The 22,403-nt window shown below is 44.9% G+C and overlaps 5 protein-coding genes across 7 annotated transcripts; 2 read left to right on the top strand and 3 right to left on the bottom strand.

The window, feature by feature from the left end:
• Window positions 1-343: 343 nt before the first annotated feature.
• LOC121592924 lies at window positions 344-2,484 on the bottom strand. The gene is made up of 2 exons (XM_041914841.1): window positions 2,284-2,484; window positions 344-2,106 (listed from the first exon to the last, which is right to left on the bottom strand). The coding sequence occupies exons 1-2, from the start codon at window positions 2,351-2,353 to the stop codon at window positions 1,064-1,066; spliced, it is 1,113 nt and encodes a 370-aa protein (XP_041770775.1). The 5' UTR covers window positions 2,354-2,484; the 3' UTR covers window positions 344-1,063.
• A 1,091-nt stretch (window positions 2,485-3,575) lies between these two features.
• LOC121593973 (solute carrier family 25 member 35-like) lies at window positions 3,576-5,031 on the top strand. Its single transcript, XM_041916787.1, has 4 exons — window positions 3,576-3,831; window positions 3,903-4,078; window positions 4,184-4,319; window positions 4,403-5,031. The coding sequence occupies exons 1-4, from the start codon at window positions 3,760-3,762 to the stop codon at window positions 4,937-4,939; spliced, it is 921 nt and encodes a 306-aa protein (XP_041772721.1). The 5' UTR covers window positions 3,576-3,759; the 3' UTR covers window positions 4,940-5,031.
• Window positions 5,032-5,048: 17 nt separating this feature from the next.
• LOC121593971 (solute carrier family 2, facilitated glucose transporter member 3-like) lies at window positions 5,049-8,014 on the bottom strand. Of its 2 annotated transcripts, XM_041916786.1 has the most exons (7): window positions 7,126-7,563; window positions 6,941-7,045; window positions 6,681-6,841; window positions 5,975-6,596; window positions 5,685-5,897; window positions 5,520-5,622; window positions 5,049-5,447 (listed from the first exon to the last, which is right to left on the bottom strand). In XM_041916786.1, exons 1-7 carry the CDS (start codon window positions 7,141-7,143, stop codon window positions 5,191-5,193), a joined length of 1,479 nt encoding a protein of 492 aa, XP_041772720.1. In that variant the 5' UTR covers window positions 7,144-7,563; the 3' UTR covers window positions 5,049-5,190. The 2 variants fall into 2 exon arrangements, with proteins under 2 accessions (XP_041772720.1, XP_041772719.1); XM_041916785.1 differs by lacking the exons at window positions 6,681-6,841; window positions 6,941-7,045; window positions 7,126-7,563 and adding exons at window positions 7,575-7,840; window positions 7,912-8,014.
• A 643-nt stretch (window positions 8,015-8,657) lies between these two features.
• Window positions 8,658-13,937, bottom strand: LOC121593214 (solute carrier family 2, facilitated glucose transporter member 3-like). Of its 2 annotated transcripts, none has more exons than XM_041915407.1 (7): window positions 13,394-13,937; window positions 11,371-11,475; window positions 10,856-11,016; window positions 10,132-10,774; window positions 9,842-10,054; window positions 9,002-9,104; window positions 8,658-8,934 (listed from the first exon to the last, which is right to left on the bottom strand). In XM_041915407.1, exons 1-7 carry the CDS (start codon window positions 13,484-13,486, stop codon window positions 8,675-8,677), a joined length of 1,578 nt encoding a protein of 525 aa, XP_041771341.1. In that variant the 5' UTR covers window positions 13,487-13,937; the 3' UTR covers window positions 8,658-8,674. The 2 variants fall into 2 exon arrangements, with proteins under 2 accessions (XP_041771341.1, XP_041771342.1); XM_041915408.1 differs by lacking the exon at window positions 13,394-13,937 and adding an exon at window positions 12,103-12,306.
• Window positions 13,938-15,073: 1,136 nt separating this feature from the next.
• On the top strand, window positions 15,074-16,426 carry LOC121593215 (sugar transporter SWEET1). The gene is made up of 5 exons (XM_041915409.1): window positions 15,074-15,412; window positions 15,484-15,561; window positions 15,639-15,865; window positions 15,935-16,110; window positions 16,195-16,426. The coding sequence occupies exons 1-5, from the start codon at window positions 15,336-15,338 to the stop codon at window positions 16,324-16,326; spliced, it is 690 nt and encodes a 229-aa protein (XP_041771343.1). The 5' UTR covers window positions 15,074-15,335; the 3' UTR covers window positions 16,327-16,426.
• The last annotated feature ends 5,977 nt before the right edge of the window (window positions 16,427-22,403 follow it).

Raw genomic sequence — 22,403 nt, 5'->3', positions numbered from 1 at the left:
GCGTACCGGAGACGAAGCGCCCGGGCGATAAATGGAGACACGGAGAGGGACGCTATCTTAATTAGCCCAGACAAGCGCCAATGACATGTGGGGCACACAAGATCGCAACAGGATTTGGAAACACAATTGCGAACGCGCGCGTGCCGTGCTAGTTTTGTGGGGCAAAAGACAATCGCGATATGCCGCGACACCGTAGACAAAGAATCATCCTGGACCAATCATCTGGACCTTTTTTTTGGTGGACAGAAGCGATTAGATATCGAAGCAAATGTATACCATCGGGGGAAGAATTGCAGTATGCACCATTTCGGCCGCAGCATAGATGCAAAACGATTCGTCAAAGTCAAATTTGTCACCACTTTTCTGTGAGTAGGTTTTATTTTCAAAATAACACTTCATCCACGCCCAGGTTCCTTAGATCAACAATATTAGGCAACGCACAAAACGGGCGTGTAGTAGAGCAGGATCGCGGGAAGTAAGGGTATGATGAGTCGTGGTATGCGGTAATCGACCCACCACGCGAATATTAGAGTAATAAATAGATCTAAAGTACGGTTCTGGCGCGTTTCGTTATACTCAAGCAGCTGCTGCTGGTCAGTTTTTAAATGTATATTTATTTATATACGTAAATGCTGACACATTTACTAAACGCGCGCTTGGCTGGGCTCGATCGAGGAGATTCCGTCTCTATAATCGATTTCGCTACAGAAGTAGTATAACCAGATTAAGTAATGCTGACTCACGAATGCGCAAAACATTGGGAGATTAGATTATAATACCGTCTGTGGTCGTGGACGAAACAATTTGCGCGCGAATTTTGGTTTAATACTAGCAGGAGTGTCCAGCCTTCTCACCTTAAACAGCTATAGTAATTTTCATCTTCATCGTAGTCGTCGTCGTACGGTCGGGTCGCGTCATGATTTCACTACCTCTAAACACCCCTTACGAACAAAATTCTATCCTACGTGATCGTAACGTTTTAAAGCTTATGTACATCAACATTGAGCGCAACGAAATGCGAGAGTGGACGCTACCCCAAGTTGTGTCCGGGACAGGTTACACGTTACTTCGTACGGTCCTCTTCCGCTTCCCGGTCCATGCTGGCAGACTTCGGTATGGTGGGCGAGGTGGCCGCCGAAACTGTCGTCGGCCCGGAAGTGCCGGAGGCAACTGCGGTGGTAGGAAACAGGGCATCGTAGCTGGGCGGCAGATCCTTTTCCTCCATGGACGGAGCGGACGGTCGCAGGTCATCGTTCGAGGAGCCGCGCAGTTCGATTGAGTGTAAGCCAGCGACAATGTTGCCGCCCCGACCGTGCTGCTGTGCGCGGCCACGCCCGGTGCGGTTGACGTGATCGCGGCTACCGCTTCCACCACTGCCACCGTTACCGGCGCCACACAGCGGCACCCACTGGCGGCTCTTGTAAAGGCACAGAAAACAGGCGCAAAAGATGATGGCCGTCAGGATGAGCGACACGAACGCGGTCAGCACCACCTTCTCCTTGTTGTTGCTGACACTCAGTATCTCGACCGGTTCCTGCTCGCAGCTCGGTTCGTCGATGCAGTTCGGACAGTTGATCGTACCATCGTTGGCGAACGATTTGTGTATGCACGATTGCGCCCCGAACGGATCACACCGCAGCTCGTCCTTGCTCCCGCTGCACTCGCGCTTTTGCGTCGCCACCAGCTGTATGTACAGCGAGTCCTCCACCGTTGGCAGCGGGGCAAAGTGGTCCAACCGTATCGTTATCTTCAGGTAGGACGGATCGGCGAAGCTTCTTGGCACATCCTTTGGCGTGTAGCAGAACTTGACCTTCTTGCTGTTGCTCTGCTTCACCGTTACCGTGTCGATGCAGACGCCCTTCGCGTCCTGGCGCATGTTCAGCTTGCGCACCGTCAGGAACAGCCCGTGGCCCGGCAGTGCCTGTAGCGTGAATTTGCACTCGCTGTAGCGTTTGAAGGAAGACGAGTTCCAGCTCTGCCCGTACATCACCCCCGTGCCAAAGTCGGGCATAAGTCGGACCAACTTTTTCGAATCTAGCAGAGAATCGAAATGGGCTAACAGGGAGTAGCGCCGCTCGTAGCATATTTCGGAGCTAACCAAATCATCTGCAAAACGAAAAGAGGGCATATATTAGCTTGGTGAACCATATTGTAGGACAATTTATACCCGTCTCGTTGGCCCTTCCCCCAATCGACGAAGCGATGCGTCAACAACGACGAGAAGCAAATTGCTGTGCATGCGTGTCTGTGTCTGTGTGTGTGTTCCTCGACGGGGGTACTTACATTTCTCGTAGCCTATTCCGTAAGCGCCGCACAAGGCCACCAGTAGAACAATTATTGAATATTGCACCATTTTCACCTATAGTCGAAGGTTACTGCTATGTAAAACCTATATTTTGGCCAAAAGGCGGAACCATTTCTCCGTACGCGACGAATCTTTGTGCGACTTATATTTTAGAATTTTCCACTGACAGCTTGTTATGACTTTTTGTTTCGTGCCAGAACAAGTGCACCAGGCAGTGTGGCCAGATGTTTTTGCTGTTTCTGGTAGGAGCATCAACATTTTGTCGGTAGTTTTCGGTATTTTTTGAAGAGTTTCCAAATGCCACAAATCCACTACACGACCACTAAACGGGTTCCAAACAACTCAAGCTCTCAACCTAAACGAAATATAAAAAGACTTCGTTTAGCAGACGGCATCATGCATTCTAAAAATATCGAAAAGCTGGTGGCGCCATCTGTTGGTGGGATACCTAACCAGTGGAGCTTCCTCGCTTGGAGCAGAGCTTTATCATTCCCTCTGTACTATTGTATGGTTTCGCATTGAAGATATGCATCGCTAGAACTAGAACGGCGATACGATTGTTTAAATACTAAACTGCAATGTAAACCACCAGCACTGAAGCAAGTGAGATTTGAGATACGGTCGTTGGTGTCGATATTCACGTATCTTGACCACACAACCATTCATATAGATTTTTGCTCAGAAAGTTAGAAGGTTATATAGGTCATAATTAGATGAAACTTGGCGAAACACATTGCAAGAAAAGGACAGCAATATATAATGATGAGTTGTAATACGCCATCTATTGAGCCAAACTAATAAAGTTAGGGAGCTTTAGTTTTTTTTCTATAGATATTCGAATTTCCAGTCGTTCAAGCTTAATCTGTGGCGCTTGGGTTTTGAACTCTGACTGTATTCATATGGAGTTTACTACTTTAAATCTTCTGGGAAATTGTTTAATGACTTCTCGGTCAGTTTTATGAAAAAATCTTTGATTTTCGGTATAATAAATGAAAAATCGGTAGTTTTAGTGAGCTCATTTGTGAATCGATAGGCATATCAAAAATTGGTAGGAATACAGATAAATCGGTATTTCTGGTCACTCTGCACCAGGGATGGCGAACGGATACAGCGGGTTCTTCTATACTTTGACATTGCCAGAATGGTTCGTTTAGTTTTTTTTTATATTTTTTTATTGTTAATACAAATACGAAAAAACACTGGATTGAGAAATTAAGACTTAATAAAGGGAAATTGTACTATTTGCGTTACAATCGCAAATATTAACCGACGTGATTAACGGTAAAATTAGTGCACAATTTCTTATCACCACAACTGTGGATCGATCACCCGTACGTGTAGACGCTGCTTCACCACCAACCGGCGACAGAGCGAGAGAATGTAAATAATTACACAAAGTTGTGTTTAGTTGCGCAAAGCCCTCGAAAGCAATCTCTTCTGCTGCGAGGATCACGATGGACGGAACGGATTTCCTGCTCGGTGGTGTCGGCTCTATGGCCGCAACGTTAATCACGAACCCGCTGGAGGTAAGACTGGTAATATTCGGGACCATTTTACAAGAAAATATTCTAAAAAAAAACCCGTCGCACCATTTCAGGTGGTGAAAACGAGAATGCAACTGCAGGGCGAACTTGCGGCGAAGGGAACCTACCACAAACCGTACCGGAGCGTGGTGGACGCATTTATAACGATCGCGAAAAACGATGGCTATGCAGCGCTGCAGAAAGGGCTGGCACCGTCCCTGTGCTTCCAGTTCATACTCAACTCGTGCAGGTATGGTATTGTGAAATCGCATGGTGCGTGCAGCACAGCACACACACACGCACCTCGTGGTCGTGATCGTTGAAAATGAACGGAGGGCTACATCGTTTAGATTAGATTAGGCATATACAACACGGCCAACGAGCACGGATGGACCAAGCAGAGCAATGGCAATCAATCGATACTGAAGAGTGCCTTCTGGGGTGCTGCCGGAGGATTTGTCGGCTCGGCTTTGGCAAGTCCCTTCTTTATGGTAAATGATCGTCGGGAATGCTTTGCACAGCGTAAGACAAAATAAATTTATTTCTTTTTCCCCCACGTCTCGACGGTCTCCAGCTACGCACACATCTCCAATCACAGGCCAAGGCAGAAATAGCGGTCGGTTACCAGCACCAGCACAGCGGTATGATCAGCGCTATGAAAGACATTTTCAAGAAGCACGGCGTGCAGGGACTGTACCGTGGCGTGGCAGTGACGATGCCACGCGCCTTGCTGGGTAGCGGTGGTCAGCTGGCCGCATTCGGTTACACGAAAGATTTTCTCGTTCGACATCCGGTTAGTGCGCAGCAAAGCGATACGTTTGTGTCGACTGTCGCCGGCGCGGTCGGAGGCACGGTAATGGCCATCACGATGACACCGCCGGACGTTATAGCGACACGTCTGTACAACCAAGGAGTAGATGCCAAGGGTAGGGGGATTTACTACAACGGGGTGGTGGATTGTTTCGTAAAAATACTCAAAGCCGAGGGTGTGGCCGGGCTGTACAAAGGCTTTTGGCCACACTACATGCGAATTGGGCCGCACGCAACGCTGGTGTTGCTATTCTTCGATGAACTGAAAACGATGCGCAGGAAATACTACGAGGCTAAATAGTTTGCCCGGTCGAACGGCCACGAAAAGACTTTGTTACTTTCTGTATTTTAGCGTATAGCAAAAAGTCGGTAGCTAACAGTGTTGAAAATGTTAAATCAAACAAATATAATCATGTTTTCTAAACCATTAATCAGTTCCAATTGTTGTTTATTTTTTTAAAATAATTTTGTCGTTTGGGTGCATTTTTAAGGGATTGATTTCATTTCAGCGCATTCTGCTACGCTTGTGAGTTTTATTGTAACTCGTAACAATTATTCCTTAACTCTGGAACGAAAACCGTGCGCTACCTTCGGGACCACATCGGTCACCTCCTTGCCTCTCGTCTCGGGAAGGTAAAATTTAATCAAAACCGTTAACAACACGCACGTGATGGAGAAGGGAAGAAACACGAATGCGCCCCATATATTTTGAAGCGTTGGAAAAGCCATCCCAACGATGAAATTGCACCCCCAGGAGGAAAGGCTTCCCAACGCCATGGCCGTTGGTCGAGGCCCAAGATCGAAAAGCTCTGAAAGAAAAATAAAGAAAGTAACGCAAATATTTGAAAGATTCTATCTAAAGCGTAAAATGTTCGCTTTACCCGAGCCAATGAAGAAAGGAATAGGTCCGAGACCGAACTGATAGAATATTATGTACAGTAAAATGGTTCCAATACAAACGTACGAAAACCAGTCGATCAGGTGCTGTAAATAATGGTTGAAATTTATGTTAATTTTGTGTAGTTGTTGTACACTTTAATACTTACGATGAAATGTATAGAAAGGGTAAGAACGAAGAGAATGATCGCACAGGAAGAGCACGACAGCAGACATAAGGTTCGTCTGTTGCAACGAGCCATCAACAGCGGTCCAAACAGCGATGCAAACAGATTCAAGCAGCCAACACCCAGATTAGCAAACTTGGCTGCCTGCGAGCTAAATCCAACCGATTCAAAAATGGACACTGAGTAGAAAAATACCTGGAAGTAGGAAAAGAAACCAATCAACGTTTAATTATCTGCCAAGGATAGCGCCAGAATGGATGCGCGATACGCACCGCATTTATTCCCGACAGCTGCTGGCCGCCCTGAAGAGCGCACACGAGCACTAGCGGCAGGGTGAGCGTTGGATCCCGTACCACCGACCAGAGCGATCGATTCACTTGCGGTTGACCATCTTCCTGAGACGAGGGACTGTTTTGGCCGTTGGCGCATTCCATCTGCAGCTTAATGTAATCATCCCCGATCGTGTGCCGCCCGAAAAGCTTCCGGATGGCGCGCAGCGACCCGGCCTGATCGCCCTTCACACTGTACAGGTACTTGGGACTTTCGGGGATCCAAAAGTAAAAGGCGTAGCAGAACAGATTTAGCACCGCAAAGCAACCCAAAGCATAGTGCCAGTGCTCTTCCGTCCCAAGCGCCTGCTCGAGGCTTGCGACCTGCGCCACTACTACCCCGGTGGTAAGCCCCAACGGACACAGCACACCCATGGCACCGCGCAGTTTGATTGGCGAAACCTCCGCCAGGTACATGGGGATCACACCGGTCGTCAGGCCAGATGCCAGCCCAACCAGAAGCCGTCCGAGCAGCAGCAGTTCCACCGATGATGCGGCACGGCAGCAAAGGAAGCATAGTGCACCGCCGGTGAGTAGTAGTGCGCAGAATAGGAATGATTTTTTTCTAGTGTTAAAGAGCGGTTAGAAAAAGGGTGAAAAACACAAACGTGAAGTACACAATGGGATGTAGCAGTCTGCAGTAGATCACCTGCCATAGATTGTGGCTATGTAGCCGCTGAAATGGGAGGTAATAATTCCACCGAGTAACACTGTAGACACTATTACGGACCAGACGATTTGGAGTGCATTCGCTGTAAGCTGCACTCCGTAACGGTCAACAAAGACGGTGCAGAGCCAGTCTTGGATGAGCTGTGATACAAGCGTTACGAATGTTAACAAAATATGACGTCACGTTTGTTAACAGCAATCGCGGCAGGGATTAGTAGCAGTAGGTGGAGGTGTACTAACTTTAGCTGGTGCATTGATCGAGCTCACTTGATAACCGGCGGCTACGGAGACGGAAAGGTTCACTATTACACCAAACCAACAAAGGCCCCATGTCCATCCAGTGTCCTGGGAAGATAAATGTTTCACCACAATGTGAAATAATGTCCTAATGTCGATACCAGTTGCCTCCAATCGTCAATACCTACAGGAAGCTTAAGTTCCATCCCGAGCGGTGTTAGCTGACGAGACACATTGGCCGGAATGGGACATTTGCCATACCAGCACTTCAAATCTCGCACACTCAAGTAGTGCCGCGACCCACAATGGAACCCTTTAAATATTTACCAAAAGACGAAGAATACTCGACATTTTTTTATATAAAGGCGCTAAAAGTCGATTTCAAGTTTGTAATTTCTGCCTCCCGTACCGTTTATCACTGGTGCATCAGTGGCGAATCAAACGGTAGGCGGACTAGGCGCTCGCCTGGGGCCCGCCGATTTTGGGGCCCCGTAGATCGCCATTCTATAGTATGCCGTATGGACAGAGTACTGAGTACCGAGGCTGGCGAATCATTTGCACCTTTTTTATGACATTGGCAGGGATTTTGAAGCAGTTTATATCTGAGCTTGTGAGGTGGTGTAAAATCGAAACGTACCTTCCATACTTATCCGCCAGATAGGCTCCTTGAAGCGATCCAATGACGCCACCGATCAGCGCAATCGAAATGATCGACGCAATGATCGCGCGCAGTGAATCATCCGACAGCAGCACGTTGTACCTTCGATAGATTGTCTCATTGCTCCAGTGCTTAATGAACTCGGTGGGTGCATTTATCACGCCTATGTTGTAGCCGACTGGTATCGATGCGCCCAAGCTAGTGATTGCACCGAGTCCGACCAATCGTAACGTCCAGCCGGATTCCTGTAGCGACCGTGAGTGTAGTTGAATTTAAAGTGAAACACAACACAGCTCCCTAACTCCCGTTTGCTAACCGGCAATGTCAGGTCCATCGTTCTGCTCTGTGTGAGCTCTGCGATGACTAGCTGCGACGACACTGACTTAGGACGGAACAGGATTGTTGGGCAATATGCATCATTTCACGCATTAGACGGTTCATAAGGAAGTAGCGATGCATTAAACAGATAATTTTGTAGTACTTTCCTCCACACTGTGGCTGCGTAAACCGTCAGCAGGGATTCGGATAAAATTTACAGCCTTGCTAACAAACCGGTCTTTGGTGCGGGTGGTACGCGAACTATTTCTCATCCCTTTTTAGTCTCCACTGTACTATAAGATAAGTGGAAAAGGTGCAAATTGCATCAAGCACAGTACCACTATGGGCTAATATTTACCTTGGTCTTTGCAAATGGGTAGACATACGATGTGTGTGTACAGTGCACTGAACAAATGGTAAGCGTTTTGGTTTTCTTATTCATTTTTCATTTTCCGTCCAGATCCACTGTATCGTGTAACAATTCTCTTTTTTTTGTTTTTGTTTATTAAAAATAACGCTCGTCTTAAGCTAAGTACTAGTATACAATGCTAAGCTTAGGATAAACGGTTAAGCCACTTTGTTTCGTTTTTTTTTTTTTATCCCTCCATTATCCACTCCACCAATCTTTGTCTTTGAGCAAGTAATAAAAATCACAACATGTTTCTGTGTAGCTTTCGGGGCTGCTTTTGTTTTGTAGGTTTGTTTGCTTTGTTTTTGTTGTTGTTTTAATGTCATTATTGCTGTGGGCAGGACCGGCAACACTAAGGCACTAGCGGCTTGGAGTTGAATCCTTTAGCAACCAGCGGTACAATCTGCGAGATGTGCTTGCCGCGCGTTTCGGGCAGATAAATCCTCAGCAGTACCGTCAGCGCAACGCAGGTGAACGCAAAAGGAAGGAAGACGAACGCTCCCCAAGCACTTTGTAGCGTGGTGAACAGCATGGCCACGATGAAGTTGCAGCCCCACGAGGCCAAGCTGCCCATGGCCATGGCTGCGGGCCGCGGACCAACCTCGAACAGTTCTAAAAATGCAATGGACGAAAAATTAAGGAAATTTTTTTACAAAAATTTACTGCAAGCATCGCTTACCAGAGCCGATGAAATAAGGTATCGGTCCAAGTCCTATTTGGTAGAAGAGAATGTACAACAGGATAGCGACGATACTTGCATAAGAAAACCATTCCACGTCGTCCTAAAATATAAGGAAACGAAGATATGTAATTAAACCTATGCAATGCACTGTAGTGATTAATGATGGGAAAACGAAGTTTTCGTCGAAATCGATTCCGGATAGTAGGTTCGGAATCGGATTCGGAAGGAATTGGTTCCGGAATCATAATCGATTCTCGAATCATAATCGGTTTCGTAATCGAAATCGGTTCCAGATTCGGAAATGGGTCTGAAATCAGAATCTGCTTCGAAATCGGAGTAGGTTTCGGCATCACCATAAGACTAGACGATTAGATCCAATGATGCTACAATCAATAATGTATTGATAGCCGCAAATAATCAAAATTTACTTGTAAAAGATCCATTCTTATGGAGATACTCTAACTGATATCGCTTTTGAAGCTCTTAGTTCTTCTTATTTCAATTGAAGAACTGATTCTCATGCCGGAGCTAATTCCAATTCTGGAGTCAATTTTGATTCTGTTACCGGAGCAAATTGCGATTCCCAGGTCGATTCTGGAGGCGATTGTTATTCCGGAGCCGATTCCGATTCCGCAATCGATTCTCGATTCAACTCCGGAATCGGAATCGATTCCAGCATCGAATCGGCTCCGGAATTGATTCCGGACAAGAAATCAGGATCGGCTGCGGATTCGACTACGGAATCGACTCCGGAATCGGAATTGACACCGAACACGGAATGGCTAAGTTCGATTCCGAGCTCCCACCACTAACTGTACTGTTTTGCTCAATACTTACAATAAAGAATACGATGAACGTAAGGCAGAACAAAAACAACGCACACATCGCACATGATAAGAGGGCCAAAAAGCGACGGTTGAATTTTGCCATTAAAATTGGGCTAAAGAACGCAACAAACAGATTAAGACAACCGGCACCAAGGTTTGCAAACTTGGCGTCCGTTGAGCTCAGGCCCACCGATTCAAATATCCGAACGGAATAGAAGAAAACCTAGAAAATGAAAAAAAGAAACCTTTATTAAAACGAACAAAACCATTAATGATGGCACTCGCGTCCTTTTGCCCTACCGCATTGATTCCGGACAGCTGTTGGCCACCTTGTAAGGCACAGACCAGCACCAAGGGAAGCAGCAACGTCCGATCCGTCAGCACCGACCAAATGGTACGTTCTTTGGGCTTTTGCACAGTACTTTGCCCATCGCCGCACGATTCCTCGTCGTTCTCCGGCGTACACTCCCGGCGCATCGCATCAATCTGCTCGCGCACATACTCGTCGCGAACCTTTTTGCCGGCGACGCGTTTCAGCTCGTTCACCGCCTCGTCCTGCCGCCGGCGAATCACGAACAGGTACTTGGGACTTTCCGGCAGCCACGGATACGGTACGAAAAAGATCACCACCAGGATGACGTAGAAGCTGAGCGCAAACTGCCAGTGTTCCTCGGTGCCGAATATTTCCTCTAAGCTGATGATCTGCCCGACCACCACCCCACCGGTGACGCCCATCGAGCAGAACACGCCGAGCGCACCGCGCAGCCCTAGGGGGGCCAGCTCGGTCAGATACATTGGAACCGTGCTGGTGGTCAAGCCGGCGGCCAATCCGACCAAGAAACGGCCAGCCATAAGCAGCTCCACCGAGCTGAGCGTCTGGCAGAACTGGAAGCATACGCCGCCGACAAAAAGCAGAAATCCACACAACAGGAAGGATCGTTTCCTGCAAAAAAATAAAAAATAAAAAAAGGAAGACAAAAATTACTGACAGCAATTTTAAAAACATACTCTTGAAGCCTCCTACCTGCCGAGTCTGTCGGCAACCCATGCACCGCCGAGCGATCCAATTACACCGCCAACCAAAAAGATGGACACAACCGCCGACCAGAACGTCTCCAGATTACCCTCCGAAAAGACGCTCTCGTACGTTTCGTAAATCGTATCATTGCACCAACTTTTAATAAACTGAAAGTGAGCGAAAACGGTATTTGTTTATAGAACTGTGCTTTACATTGTCCCGCCAGCACGCTACGCAAATACGGTGGTACTAATGGAAATATAAAACTGAAGCGCTTACTTCCGGTAAGCACAATTGCGCGGACACGTTTGCAATTTTTCATTGGCGTTTCAGAGGGAGAGAGTTTGTGTGTGTGTGTGTGCCGTATGTCCCCGCGCTTCCCGGTGAGCTGCAACTGGTTGTAATCGTAAAATGACAAAATCTAGCAATGTGTGCGGTTTTCCCACTCCCGTATGTTTGAGCAGCTGGGTTTAATGTTGCCGTCAAGCGGTTACCACGTAGCACGTGGTGCGTTTACTCACATTTGCCGGTGCATTTATGACGCCTATATTGTAACCGGTTGGTACTGCTGCACCGAAGGTAGTCGATAAACCGGCAGTAATCAGCCAAAACGTCCATCTGGTTTCCTACAAAAAAAAAGAAAAAAATATGAGAAATGTTTTTAGAGCAGGGTTACAACTATGTAACTGTTAATTAGATGCCATGTTTCAGATAAAAGGCTTCAATGGTTGTATATGTACTACAGCTATTGAGACCGTTTACAAGACAACCAATAACGGCCGCATTGAATTGTTATCTTGCTTGTGATAAGATAATCGATAGCTGGCTGTATATTTCGGTGGCGTTGTCCCGGATTAAGCGAAGATAGGCTTCGTAGTTCATAAAGCGCTTAAGGCTCAGTCAGAAAAGATGGACGAGTAAAACATTTCGTGTGCTTTGTAATTAAAGTTTTGTAAAATTATACAACGGCTTATCAGCTTCTGTAAGCTGTCAAGCGTGCAATATCAGGTTGAAGGCTAAAAACAAAACAAACAAAAAACCGTAGTGATTATTTTAAAGTGTTGCTGAGACACATCTAACAAAATGAGTGTGGCATCTTCGATTCGGTTGATTGGGGCAAAAGTATAGTTATCATTTTTTTTGTTCTTCTTATCGAGAGGAAAAACAAGTTCAGCTCTAAAGGACAAACGGCCGATTTGGTGGTTCGTATTTCACTTCCCTCCACAAGGCTAACTATAATCCTTATCACTCACTTCACGGTTCTGTTGCGCCGGATCAGCACTGAAAGTCATTTTTGTTTCTCGTCGGCCGTTAGTAATTCTAATCACCTAATTATACGCTAATTTTAATGCTCGATTTTTAACAACGCGTTTTAGCTGTGATCTTTGATGCCCTATCTTCACATCCACGTGGCGGGTTGCGCCCCTCGTTAAGTGAACCGTCGAAGCGTTCGGCCCTTAAGCGACTAATCTGGACAGTACAACGGCTTTCGAGGCTATAATTCCCGATTGCAGGATCGACGAACATCGGCAATCCCTCCATTATTATCGACAATAATGTTGCTAATTGTGTGTGTGTGTGTGTGTGTGTGTGTGTGTGTGTGTGTGTGTGTGTGTGTGTGTGTGTGTGTGTGTGTGTGTGATAATCTATTATCGGCGGTTTTATTGTTGGGGCGCGTCCCATCATCCGGACGTCACCGCACGATTGCCGACTGTTCGCGTACCGATTGAGATGCTTTCGGGCAGGTGGCGTCCCCAGTACAACAACAAATCCATGAGCTGCATCATAATCAGCTATCCAAACAAACCGGTTAGATTTGAATCATCCACGCTACGGCTACGGCGGCGCGTGTTTACTTTTCGCGCGTCTTCTATTGACCGCCGGAGATACGAACACCAACGACCGTACCGGGGGGTCGGACAGGCCATTCGGAAGTAGATTTTCATTTCCGTCAACAGAAACACGCCTGTCGCCGGCACACTGTGAACCATAATTGAGCTATACAGCAAAACATAAATAGTTTGCCTCCACGTAAAGTGTGAACCCTCCCACCGGTCGTTTGGTGTTGCGGCGCAGCCGTGCGTCTGTGCATCGTCTGGCGCCGTCCGTCAGCTGTTTCTGCCGCATTCATCATTTACATCAGTAATAGAGAGGGGAGGGGGGGGGGGCTGTAATACAGTCATCCTCTCCCCCCTCCCCCTCCTCACCCAACCAGTTCCCTTTATTGCACGCTTTCACGAACGCTTTTCGCAAATGCCACACACTTGATTCGCGCGCGGATCTCTCTCCCTCTCTCTCATTCTCTCGCGCGCGCTCTTGGATGCTCTTTTCTCTCGTGTCTCGATTTCACTATTTTTATTCGACCGTCTGCTGGCCGATCGAGGAAAGAAACGCATTCCTACCGCCGCCCTAAGCTCGCGGCGGCCGTGACCATACCCGTACCCGTGTTATGAAATCGAGGGATTAAGTGTATCGGGCGGTGGCAGATAAAAACGGGTAATGGTGTTTTGCGTAGAAAAAAATAAAGAGCAGCAGAGAACCAACCTTGCGCGCGTTGGCGTTTATGTGCGGTACAATTTTGGGCTCCCGGCCGGGACTGTAGAGAACGCTTGCTTCTTCATGATCGGACGGCTCCATCGTGGGTTGTTGAGGTAGAGAGGGTTAGAGACTTCGTTCACTAAATTCACGCCAGGCACGCGCTACCACCAGCAGAGAACATACACTCAGCAGCAAAGTGCACACTATAAGCTAACAGAAACACTTTCACCAACACAAACTGTGTGTGCACAACCTTCGGCATTTAGCAAACGTGTATAGAGTGTAGTTGCACCACACTCCCCGTGAATGCTGTGCCGTGTTCACTGTCGAAAGCGCCTTCACCCTCGGCTCATGTGATCTACATGCAAATGAGGTAGAATTTCGGCGGAACCCCCTGTTAAATGAGGCGCTCCGGCCAAACCGAACCGAACGAACTCAAACGCACAATCTCTTTATCACTCGAACTAGAAACGCCAGTGAGGGTTTGCCGCAGCAAACACAACACTGCGCGAGCGGGATCGATTGGGTTTGTGTGGGGTGGTTTGACATATGGGACGAGACAACACTGTGCGCAGGGATGGTGATTGCTAGAGCGCGGCCTAATGTTTACATCACGCAATCGTATCGGAAGAGGTACGGTCAGTGGTTAGTTTGACAGAAAGGCGCAGCGTAGACAATAAAATTCAAAAAAGGGCGCAATGGATTAGTGATGGGAAAAATAAAGTTTTCGTCTGAATAGATTCCGGCTAGCTCCGAAGTTTTTTGGAATCGATTCCGGATAGTAGGTCCGGAATCAGTTTCCGGAATCGGTTCCAGAATTGGAATCGACGATGGCACTAGCTCTGGAATTGGTACCGGCATCGGAGTTTGCTTCGAAATCGGAGTCGGATTCGACATCTTTATTAGAATAGGCGTTCCATTATCCATTCCTATGGAGATTCCTGATTTTCTTTCGCTTCTGAAACTTCTTATTTCGATTCAAGAACTGATTCTCATTCCGGAGCATATTTTATTTCTGGAGACAATTTTGGTTCCGGTATCGGGGCAAACTGCGATTCCCAGAACGATTCGGATCGCCTCCGGAGTCAACTCCGGGAATCGGCTTTGGAATCAACTCCAGAATCGGTTCTAAAGTCAGCTTCGGAAACGGCTCCGGAATCGGATACGGTATCGGATTCGATTCGGGAATCGGTTCCGGAGTCAACGCCGAAATTGGCTCCTGAGTCAACTTCAGAATCGGCTCTGCAGTCAACTTCGGAATTGGAATCGATTCCAGCATCAGAATCGGCTACGGAATTGATTTCGCTCTAGAGCGATTTGGCTACAACGTCAACTTCGGAATCGGCTCCGGAATCTGATACGGAATCGGACTCAATTCGGGAATGGGTTCTGGATTCAACTCCGGAATCGGCTCTGGAGTTAACTCCGGAATCGGAATTGATTCCAGCATCAGAATCGGCTCAGGATTTGATTTCGAACACGGAATCGGAAATGGATAGGTCCGATTCCGAGCTCCCACCTCTACAATGGATGCAATTTGGCACTTATTTTACTATTCTTTCATTATGTTGAAATAAATGCAAATTTCTGTAGTTTTTACTGAATAAAATGTTTGCTTTTTGTTTTAATTTTTTTCCAAGCAAAGAAGTGTTCTGCCGTCAACTGTCAAATGCGGTGGAAATGGACCAACCAGGCACAGGTAGCAACCGATGTGTACACGTACCGTTTTTTGTCAAAAACACGTCTGATTATAAACAAATTGCTCACGTAGCGGATACGACCGAATGGAAATTGTCCATTTTCCCTAATTTGTCGAAGCCAAGGGTATACAAAGCACGGGGCATGATTGGTCGCGTGTCGAGGCGGTACTGCTGTTTCGATGGAGTGTAGAAAAGTCCGATTGTGAGCCGCAATTGAGAGGTATTAAGCGTTGTTACCGCGTCAACAAATGGACGGAATAATGTCCAAAGGCAGCCTTGCCAGCCTGGCCACGGTTGCAACGGTTCTGCAGTTTCTTACTGGAACGTGAGTATGCTTAGGAAATGATCCAAACATTGCATTGTTATGAAAACTTTTTTCTTTGGGTCCGATTTCAGCGTGATATGTAATCGTTACATTCGGAAGAAATCAACAGGAGACACATCAGCCTTCCCCTTCATATCCGGATTTCTTTCGTAAGTAAACTACGCCGTGACTATATCCACTGTGTACGGTTGAATTTGAGTGTAATGATTTACCATCTGTGTTTTAGCTGTTTCATGTGGCTCAAGTATGGTGTCTTGACGGAGGAAAGTACTCTGATACTGGTCAACTTTATCGGATCCGCACTGTTTTTCTCCTACACCGTGGTATTTTTCATATTCTGCGTAAACAAGCGGGAGGTGATACGCCAAATGATGGTCATATCCTGCATCATATTGAGCGCCACGCTGTACACCTTATTCGAGACGGACGATGAGAAGTCGATCCGTGTCATAGGTAAACAAAACAACCGACCATTTGGTAGAAAGATTTTAACTTTCCATCTACTTTACATGCCTGCTTTAGGTCTGCTTTGCTGCTGTTTGGCGGTTTTGTTTTTCGCATCACCGCTTACAATGTTAGCGCATGTCATCCGTACCCAGAATACGGACAGTCTTCCTTTTCCAATCATTGTTGCATCGTTTTTCGTGTGCTTACTTTGGACGGCCTATGGGGTACTTATTGGTGATCGATTTATACAGGTAAGTACAGCTCGCTGATTAGCTAATGATGACTGGACTAATCTCAATCATGCCATTACCATTGTATAATACACTACTCTTTAGATTCCAAATCTTCTCGGAGGAATATTGGCTGGAATTCAGTTGACTCTGTATGTGATATACCCGAAAAAGAAAGCTTCCTTCAGCGGTGGACCACGGTATTCACCTCTGGTATCAGAAAACCCAATTTTGTAGTATTCCTATGGTGGTAAGCTAGGTAAGAATGGGCCAGTGCGTATTGTTAACATTATTTGGATTAACGCACCAGTTAATACAATTTAGTTATTAAAGTAAATCCTGCTTCTGTGCTATGGTGTTATCAACTCATCCGAACACCTATTTTTATTTGTTTGGAAGAGAGTGCAGATATTATAGCTTCCTTATTTAATGTTATAAAATTTATCTGTAGGGTAAACTATTTTTGTGCTATTAGAAACTGTTGATAATCGATGTAAAAAATTTTTATCTACAAAATGTTTTATGATATGATTTCACCTATTCAACGAAATCCTGTTGAACAAGTACTTTCAATCGGCATGATTAGCCACAGTTCAGCTTCACATTTCATATCTTTTTTTTTTCATTTTCTCATATCAGCCGGTTATATCCGGTGGCTGCTTGCCACAATTTTTTTTCTCTGATAACGCATGATAACATAAACGAAAAAAAAAATCCATTACGTGTTCGACATTAAATTGTTGTTTGTACAGTCTGTTCGCAACTAAGGCACATCGCAACAGTGACATTCATATTGGAAGGTTTTTCAGTCTATTTTCAATTTGACCTATTAATAATTGATTGAATGAATGAGTTCTAACATGAATTTTTCATTGCAATTTATTTGGTAGTTGACGAAATTTGGCCTTTGAATGGGATCGTGTTAAAGCGTTCAAAACTTATTTTTATGAAACCTACGAGTGATTAAAATTGAAATTAGATCAATTAACTTTATTGAATTTTTCAGTACTAAATAGTTATTTTGCCTTTAAAATGTTAGATTTAAACGGATATTTCAGATATTGCAAACTATTCGTTTTTAGTACAACTGGAACAAAAAAATCGATAATTTTAATTTAAATAAAAAATACAACGTTTTGCACTCGTAAGTGACAATTCGCTAGAGGGGATATGCAGTCATATTGAATGGAATTGCATTGTATTGAATTCCTTGATGTACTAATTACAGCGGAGCGCCGTTTATCTGGGTACTTTTTATTCGGCTGCCCGTTTATCCGTGCTGTTGAGAAATAGCAGTTCAATACAAAGGTGACATTTCGTGGCGAAGAGGAACTTTGAAACAACGGTTAGCACAGCACATTTTCATAACATAACACGCTATAATTTACGGCACATTTCGAATATTCTCATTGCAAAAAACATGAAGTTAGTTAAAATTGGCTAGGTTTTACCAAACATAATAAAAATTAAAAAAATGCAGGAATTTGTGATAAAATATATACTTTGACTCATTATTCGTGTTATTTGAGTATCCGGGTGAGGTCGAGTCCTGATGAGCCTTTATAAACGGCGCTCCACATGGGGCCATCCATAAATTACGGTACAGTGGCACGGGAAACCTTGACGAGCCATGTTTTATTACACTTGAAGGTCATACAACGCTTTCATTTACTGTAGAATCCAATTTATAATATCCTTTAGGGAAAATTAAATTATATATAACTTAAATTTTGCCCCTCCTGAAACATGTTGTGCGTGTATAAATGAATAAAATGAAACTTTGACCATTATGATTTTGGACATTTTGCATTGTCTGCATTTTTTTGTTATTATTCCAATTGAAATAGTCTCTTTGAATAGAATGCACTCTATTGCGTGCATAATTTAGTTTGGTTTTGACGTTTTGATGTGGTCAATGTTAGTTTGATAATGATTAATCTATTATTAATCTATCTATAAATCTCTTTCTATCTTCATTTGTTGGGCGATTTGTTCAATTACTCATTGGAGTAATGACTTTTGGGTAGTTTTGGGTAAAGTTGGCAAAATTTTGGATTCGACTCCATTCTGACGCCCATAATTTCGGAGCCGATTCCGGAAGGTAGGTCCACCCATCATTATCCGGAGTCGTTCGGTATCGCCCGGAGTCATTCGGAGTCCTTCGGAGTCGGAGTCGTCGGGAATCGTCTGGAGTCCCCCGGCATCGTTTGGAGTCGGAGTCGTCCAGAGTCCACCGGAGTCGAAGTCATCTGGAGTCACTCGGAGTCGCCCAGAATCGTTCGCATGGCATGTATACGAAGTGCAAGCGCAAAGTGAAAGACAAAAAACACAACTAAATTGAATGCCTGATCACAAGCACATTGCACCAGACGGATCCTGTTGACTCCGACCGACTCTGGTAAACTCCGATCTACTCTAGACGACTCCGGATGACTTCGACTTCGGACGACTCCGACTCCAATCGACTCTGGACGACTTCGGACGACTTCGAACGACTCCGGACGACTCTGGGCGACTCCGGGCGACTCCAAACGAATCCGGGCGGTACTAGTGGTTCGGATTTTGCAGGAGTCGGAATCGGAGTAACAATAATTGGAGTCGCAAGTCGTGGGTGCGCTCCAAAGAGCATATCACTTCTTTTGGGACTGTGCACTGCTACATCATATCCAAAATCCTGTCTGAGAAACTAGAAATTTGGAATAACAAAATAAATAAAACTGTAACGAGATTTTGATGCGGTCAAAACAAATTGCTCCGTTTCTGAATGATCGAGGCTTTAATCATAAGATAAGCTTAATCGTCGGACAGTTAAGCTGCTAATTTGGCTTAGCAGTAAACGTGTTGAAAATTCGCTACCATTTAAATATAACGATATAGAATTAATAATGTATATCATGTTTTTTTTACTCAAATGAGTTCATCCAAATAGCAACGGTTGATTGGTTTTTATGGGCAGAAGTATAAAAGAAATAAGTTAGAGCTAGATAAGTGAAAATTTATGTGCGTGGATTGTAATTCTAGTCAATGTATTTCCTTTGGAAAAAAAGAATTTAAACATCAATTTACGACCATTGAGGCAAAGGGCGACTGAACTCGTGCCATGTTTTGAAGCTGTGAATCGATGTGACAAACGGCCTTTGTTGGGCGTGCGATATATACACACACATACGCATGTCGGGCCCTGTAACGCATCAGAATAGAGAAATCAGTCAGCCTTTCTTGCAACTGGCGTTTTTATTACCACTGACAACAAAAGCGTGTCAATGAAGTGAAGTGTGCCCGAAGTGCATCCGAGAATGCCAACAAAACATAATTTCCCGGGCGCATCACTCACGCAACCCCTCCGCTCGGGTGCTGTGCGGTGCAGCAGTGCAGCACCCCTCGCACGAAACTGTTGCAAGCCCGTGAAGGATGCGATTGATGAGTTCGATCAGAGCTACACAAACAGCTACACCAAAGCGCTTGGATTGATTAATACTGCTGACTTTTTGATGGCTGATGGGTTTTTGCGATGAAAATTGCTGCTCAAAATTGACACAAAATCGTCACGACTAGGGACGTGTGATTGGGAGCAGGGAGCGAGACAAGCAAAAAATGGCATGCCCAGCTGCACCATTTATTCGGGGATGGTTCGTCTCGGTGCCACTGTGTTGTTGCCGAACTCGCTGTGTTTAGCGAGGAGTGAGAAGTAACGAAATCATTCGCTTGCATTCTCCAGGAGTTGGGTTGAGTGCAGCTGATGCATCGGGCACGTTTGACGAAAGACTCGTACGGACGCATCCCTCCCCTGCTGTTGTTGGGCCTGCCCTATTTCCTTGCCGTTTGTTACTCTGTTTGTTTATTTGCGTGCACCAAACACGGCGGCGGCACGCATACACGGGTGCGGGATGGGATGGGTGGGATGGGTAATCTCACATTTGCATAAAAATCATCGGGATGCACGCAATCAAAGGTACTTGTGTTTGTTTGTTTGTTTTGTGCCGTGGGGTCCTGTCGGTTTTTTCGATTAAAGCATAAAGTGAGGCGATTTTTTTCTGCACTCTCACCATGCTTTAGCAGCATAAGTGTGGCATTGTTTAATCTGATCGACTGTTACAGTTGTTTCTCCCCTCGCTCCATTAGCCGGTTTGCCGATGGACGAATTAAGTGCGATTTATGGTTCCAGTTGGTTTTGCTTAGTTAAAATTTATGGCTTTTAAATGTGTGTGTGTGGCCCACGGCAAGGTGATTTTGAGGAAAATTACGGTTTCACCCTTTTACAGGAAACGTATGTGTTTGTGTACATGTTTGCTGTACTTTAAAACGCATGTGATTTTGTAGCAAATCAATCGACCGGGTAAAAGTCAGTTAAATTGATGTCGGGAGAAATGTTAAATTTAACTGTTGGAAGCTACCACTACGTCCTTCTCAAAACAGTAGTCATCAAAGTAACGATAATAGCCGTTAAACTGCCACGAACCAGCAGCATACTGTGCTCTGCTCACAAAAGTCTGGCTTCTGAAGGAGGAAATCAAAGTTTCAATCGAACGTTTCCCATCGCTTCGGCGTGGAATTGGAACGTTCCTCAACAATGCAATCATAACCACTTGATGCTACCCTTCCAAACGGCGGTTATGAGCTATGATGCTGCGTCGCCGAAGTGTAGGCACTTTTGACCGTTCCGAAACGTATCGAACGGTCTTAAGTTTGGCAGCATCCTCCATGGGAAATATGGGAGTTTCATTTCGATGCAAATGGTACAGCGGGCCATGTTTAGAGCGCTATGAATCTGTTTTGCTTTTACAAGGTGAGGTGTTATAAGCTAATGGGAATTATGCCATTTTTATCCCCATTGCGCCACTGCTCCAGTGTGGCTTTGGAGAGCATAATTGGCGATCCAAATCGCATTCATTCGGAATGGGGAGAGAGTAACGTGTAATGAAAATTTGAATTTTAAAATTACAAAACTTGGAAGATAATATATGTCAATTGACTCCAATCGGCTGCTAATTACTGAATCATTTTCAAATAATAAATAATGATAAGTTTTTAAAATAAGTGTTCATAACAATATCTCAAATATAAATGAGCAGTTGATAATTTTGTTAATTTTGAACAATGTAAGATACAATAAATTAAAGGACATTAGATTTTTTAAAATTTATTATCAATCGATTAATTAATAAAAAAATATAAAATACGGATACCCGCATACCGATAGGGTTGGAAACATAAATAAAATCGAATTGAACTTTTCACCTATACCCGGCTGCATGCGGCAGATGATTTTAATCTTTCGCACAAACTGGCCCAACTTTCATCTCACATGCACCTAAGTACCGACAGACGGAGGGTTTTTAGGTAATGAAGCCAACCTACCCGGTTGGGTATGTTTGTTTTGAAACCTGATCAAACCAACCACAAATCCTAAAACGCGCCATGCACACAATGCCAGAACACACAATCCTGTTGCAGTCCTAAACAGCCTGCAATATAGCATAGCTGGCGAAACAAGGCTACCGGTACCCTTTGAAACGGGCGAAAAGTAGCCGAAAATTGTGGAACTCCTCTGAGTGAGTGCAACCCTTCACCAATAGTCGCGCTAATGTAGGGATGGAATGAAAAGAAACGGAAGGGACAGGAAACAATAGCGTGCCGTTAGGTAAAAAAATATAATAATAATCGTTGATAAGTGCAGTTGGGAGGACGACGGTACAATGCGCGCGAACGCTGCGATTATGCAAGCAAGAAACTTAACTACTAACGGCGGTGTTTTTTTTTGTTCGAGCTTCCCATTCGGAAGGGTGCCCGAACGATGATTGATCTCGATTTGGTGACGTTGGTGACGAGTTGCCGGTCTGGTACGTTCTAAGGTTGCAGTTGTGCGGCGGGTACCGTTTTGGAAAGCGTTGTGTTTGAAAAGGAAAGAGCAGAAAGGGATCGTTTAACGTACCATCACGTGGATTGTGGTGTGCGCGTATGACTTTAGCGATTGTATGCAAAAAATATAGTTGGATGGTAGTTTTTTTGTGTGATCTTATTTATGCCTACTGTTTGGAAGAACGCTTACTGAAGTTGGCAAGATTGAAGGCAAAGGGATGTCGTTATAGATCTTCCGGTTTTTAGTTAATGAAATGATTGTAGTAATTTTTATCAAACACTCTCAATCTGTTCAAACTGTCAACAAAATTTGAGATGAGTATTGGAAATAGTAATTGATAAAATTAATTTAAATAACGGTCAGAATCGCCACGCTTTATAGCTGCTATTAAATTACAAATGCGCTAGTTCAAGTAAATATTTTTGTAAAGAGTATTTTCATATAACAATTACAT

Source organism: Anopheles merus, chromosome 2L (genome assembly GCF_017562075.2).
Source record: "Anopheles merus strain MAF chromosome 2L, AmerM5.1, whole genome shotgun sequence".
Classification (NCBI taxonomy): Eukaryota; Metazoa; Arthropoda; class Insecta; order Diptera; family Culicidae; genus Anopheles; species Anopheles merus.
The sequence above is the reverse complement of the archived record's forward strand: the minus strand, read 5'-3'. Positions and strand labels throughout refer to the sequence as shown.

Bases quoted from the DNA above. Each gene is read 5' to 3' on its own strand.
- LOC121593215 (XM_041915409.1), top strand. From the start codon at position 15,336: ATGGACGGAATAATGTCCAAAGGCAGCCTTGCCAGCCTGGCCACGGTT. The intron at 15,866-15,934 runs GTAAACAAAACA...TGCCTGCTTTAG, and splicing joins GAAGTCGATCCGTGTCATAG to GTCTGCTTTGCTGCTGTTTG. The intron at 16,111-16,194 runs GTAAGTACAGCT...ACTACTCTTTAG, and splicing joins TTGGTGATCGATTTATACAG to ATTCCAAATCTTCTCGGAGG.
- LOC121593214 (XM_041915407.1), bottom strand. From the start codon at position 13,486: ATGGAGCCGTCCGATCATGAAGAAGCAAGCGTTCTCTACAGTCCCGGC. The intron at 9,105-9,841 runs GTAAGTATTGAG...CTTATATTTTAG, and splicing joins CGTTCATCGTATTCTTTATT to GACGACGTGGAATGGTTTTC. The intron at 8,935-9,001 runs GTAAGCGATGCT...TTGCATTTTTAG, and splicing joins ACCTTATTTCATCGGCTCTG to AACTGTTCGAGGTTGGTCCG.
- LOC121593973 (XM_041916787.1), top strand. From the start codon at position 3,760: ATGGACGGAACGGATTTCCTGCTCGGTGGTGTCGGCTCTATGGCCGCA. The intron at 3,832-3,902 runs GTAAGACTGGTA...GCACCATTTCAG, and splicing joins TAATCACGAACCCGCTGGAG to GTGGTGAAAACGAGAATGCA. The intron at 4,079-4,183 runs GTATGGTATTGT...CGTTTAGATTAG, and splicing joins TTCATACTCAACTCGTGCAG to ATTAGGCATATACAACACGG.
- LOC121593971 (XM_041916785.1), bottom strand. The intron at 5,898-5,974 runs GTGCGTATCGCG...TCCTACTTCCAG, and splicing joins AGCTGTCGGGAATAAATGCG to GTATTTTTCTACTCAGTGTC. The intron at 5,448-5,519 runs GTAAAGCGAACA...TTTTTCTTTCAG, and splicing joins TCCTTTCTTCATTGGCTCGG to AGCTTTTCGATCTTGGGCCT.
- LOC121592924 (XM_041914841.1), bottom strand. From the start codon at position 2,353: ATGGTGCAATATTCAATAATTGTTCTACTGGTGGCCTTGTGCGGCGCT. The intron at 2,107-2,283 runs GTAAGTACCCCC...TTCGTTTTGCAG, and splicing joins CGGAATAGGCTACGAGAAAT to ATGATTTGGTTAGCTCCGAA.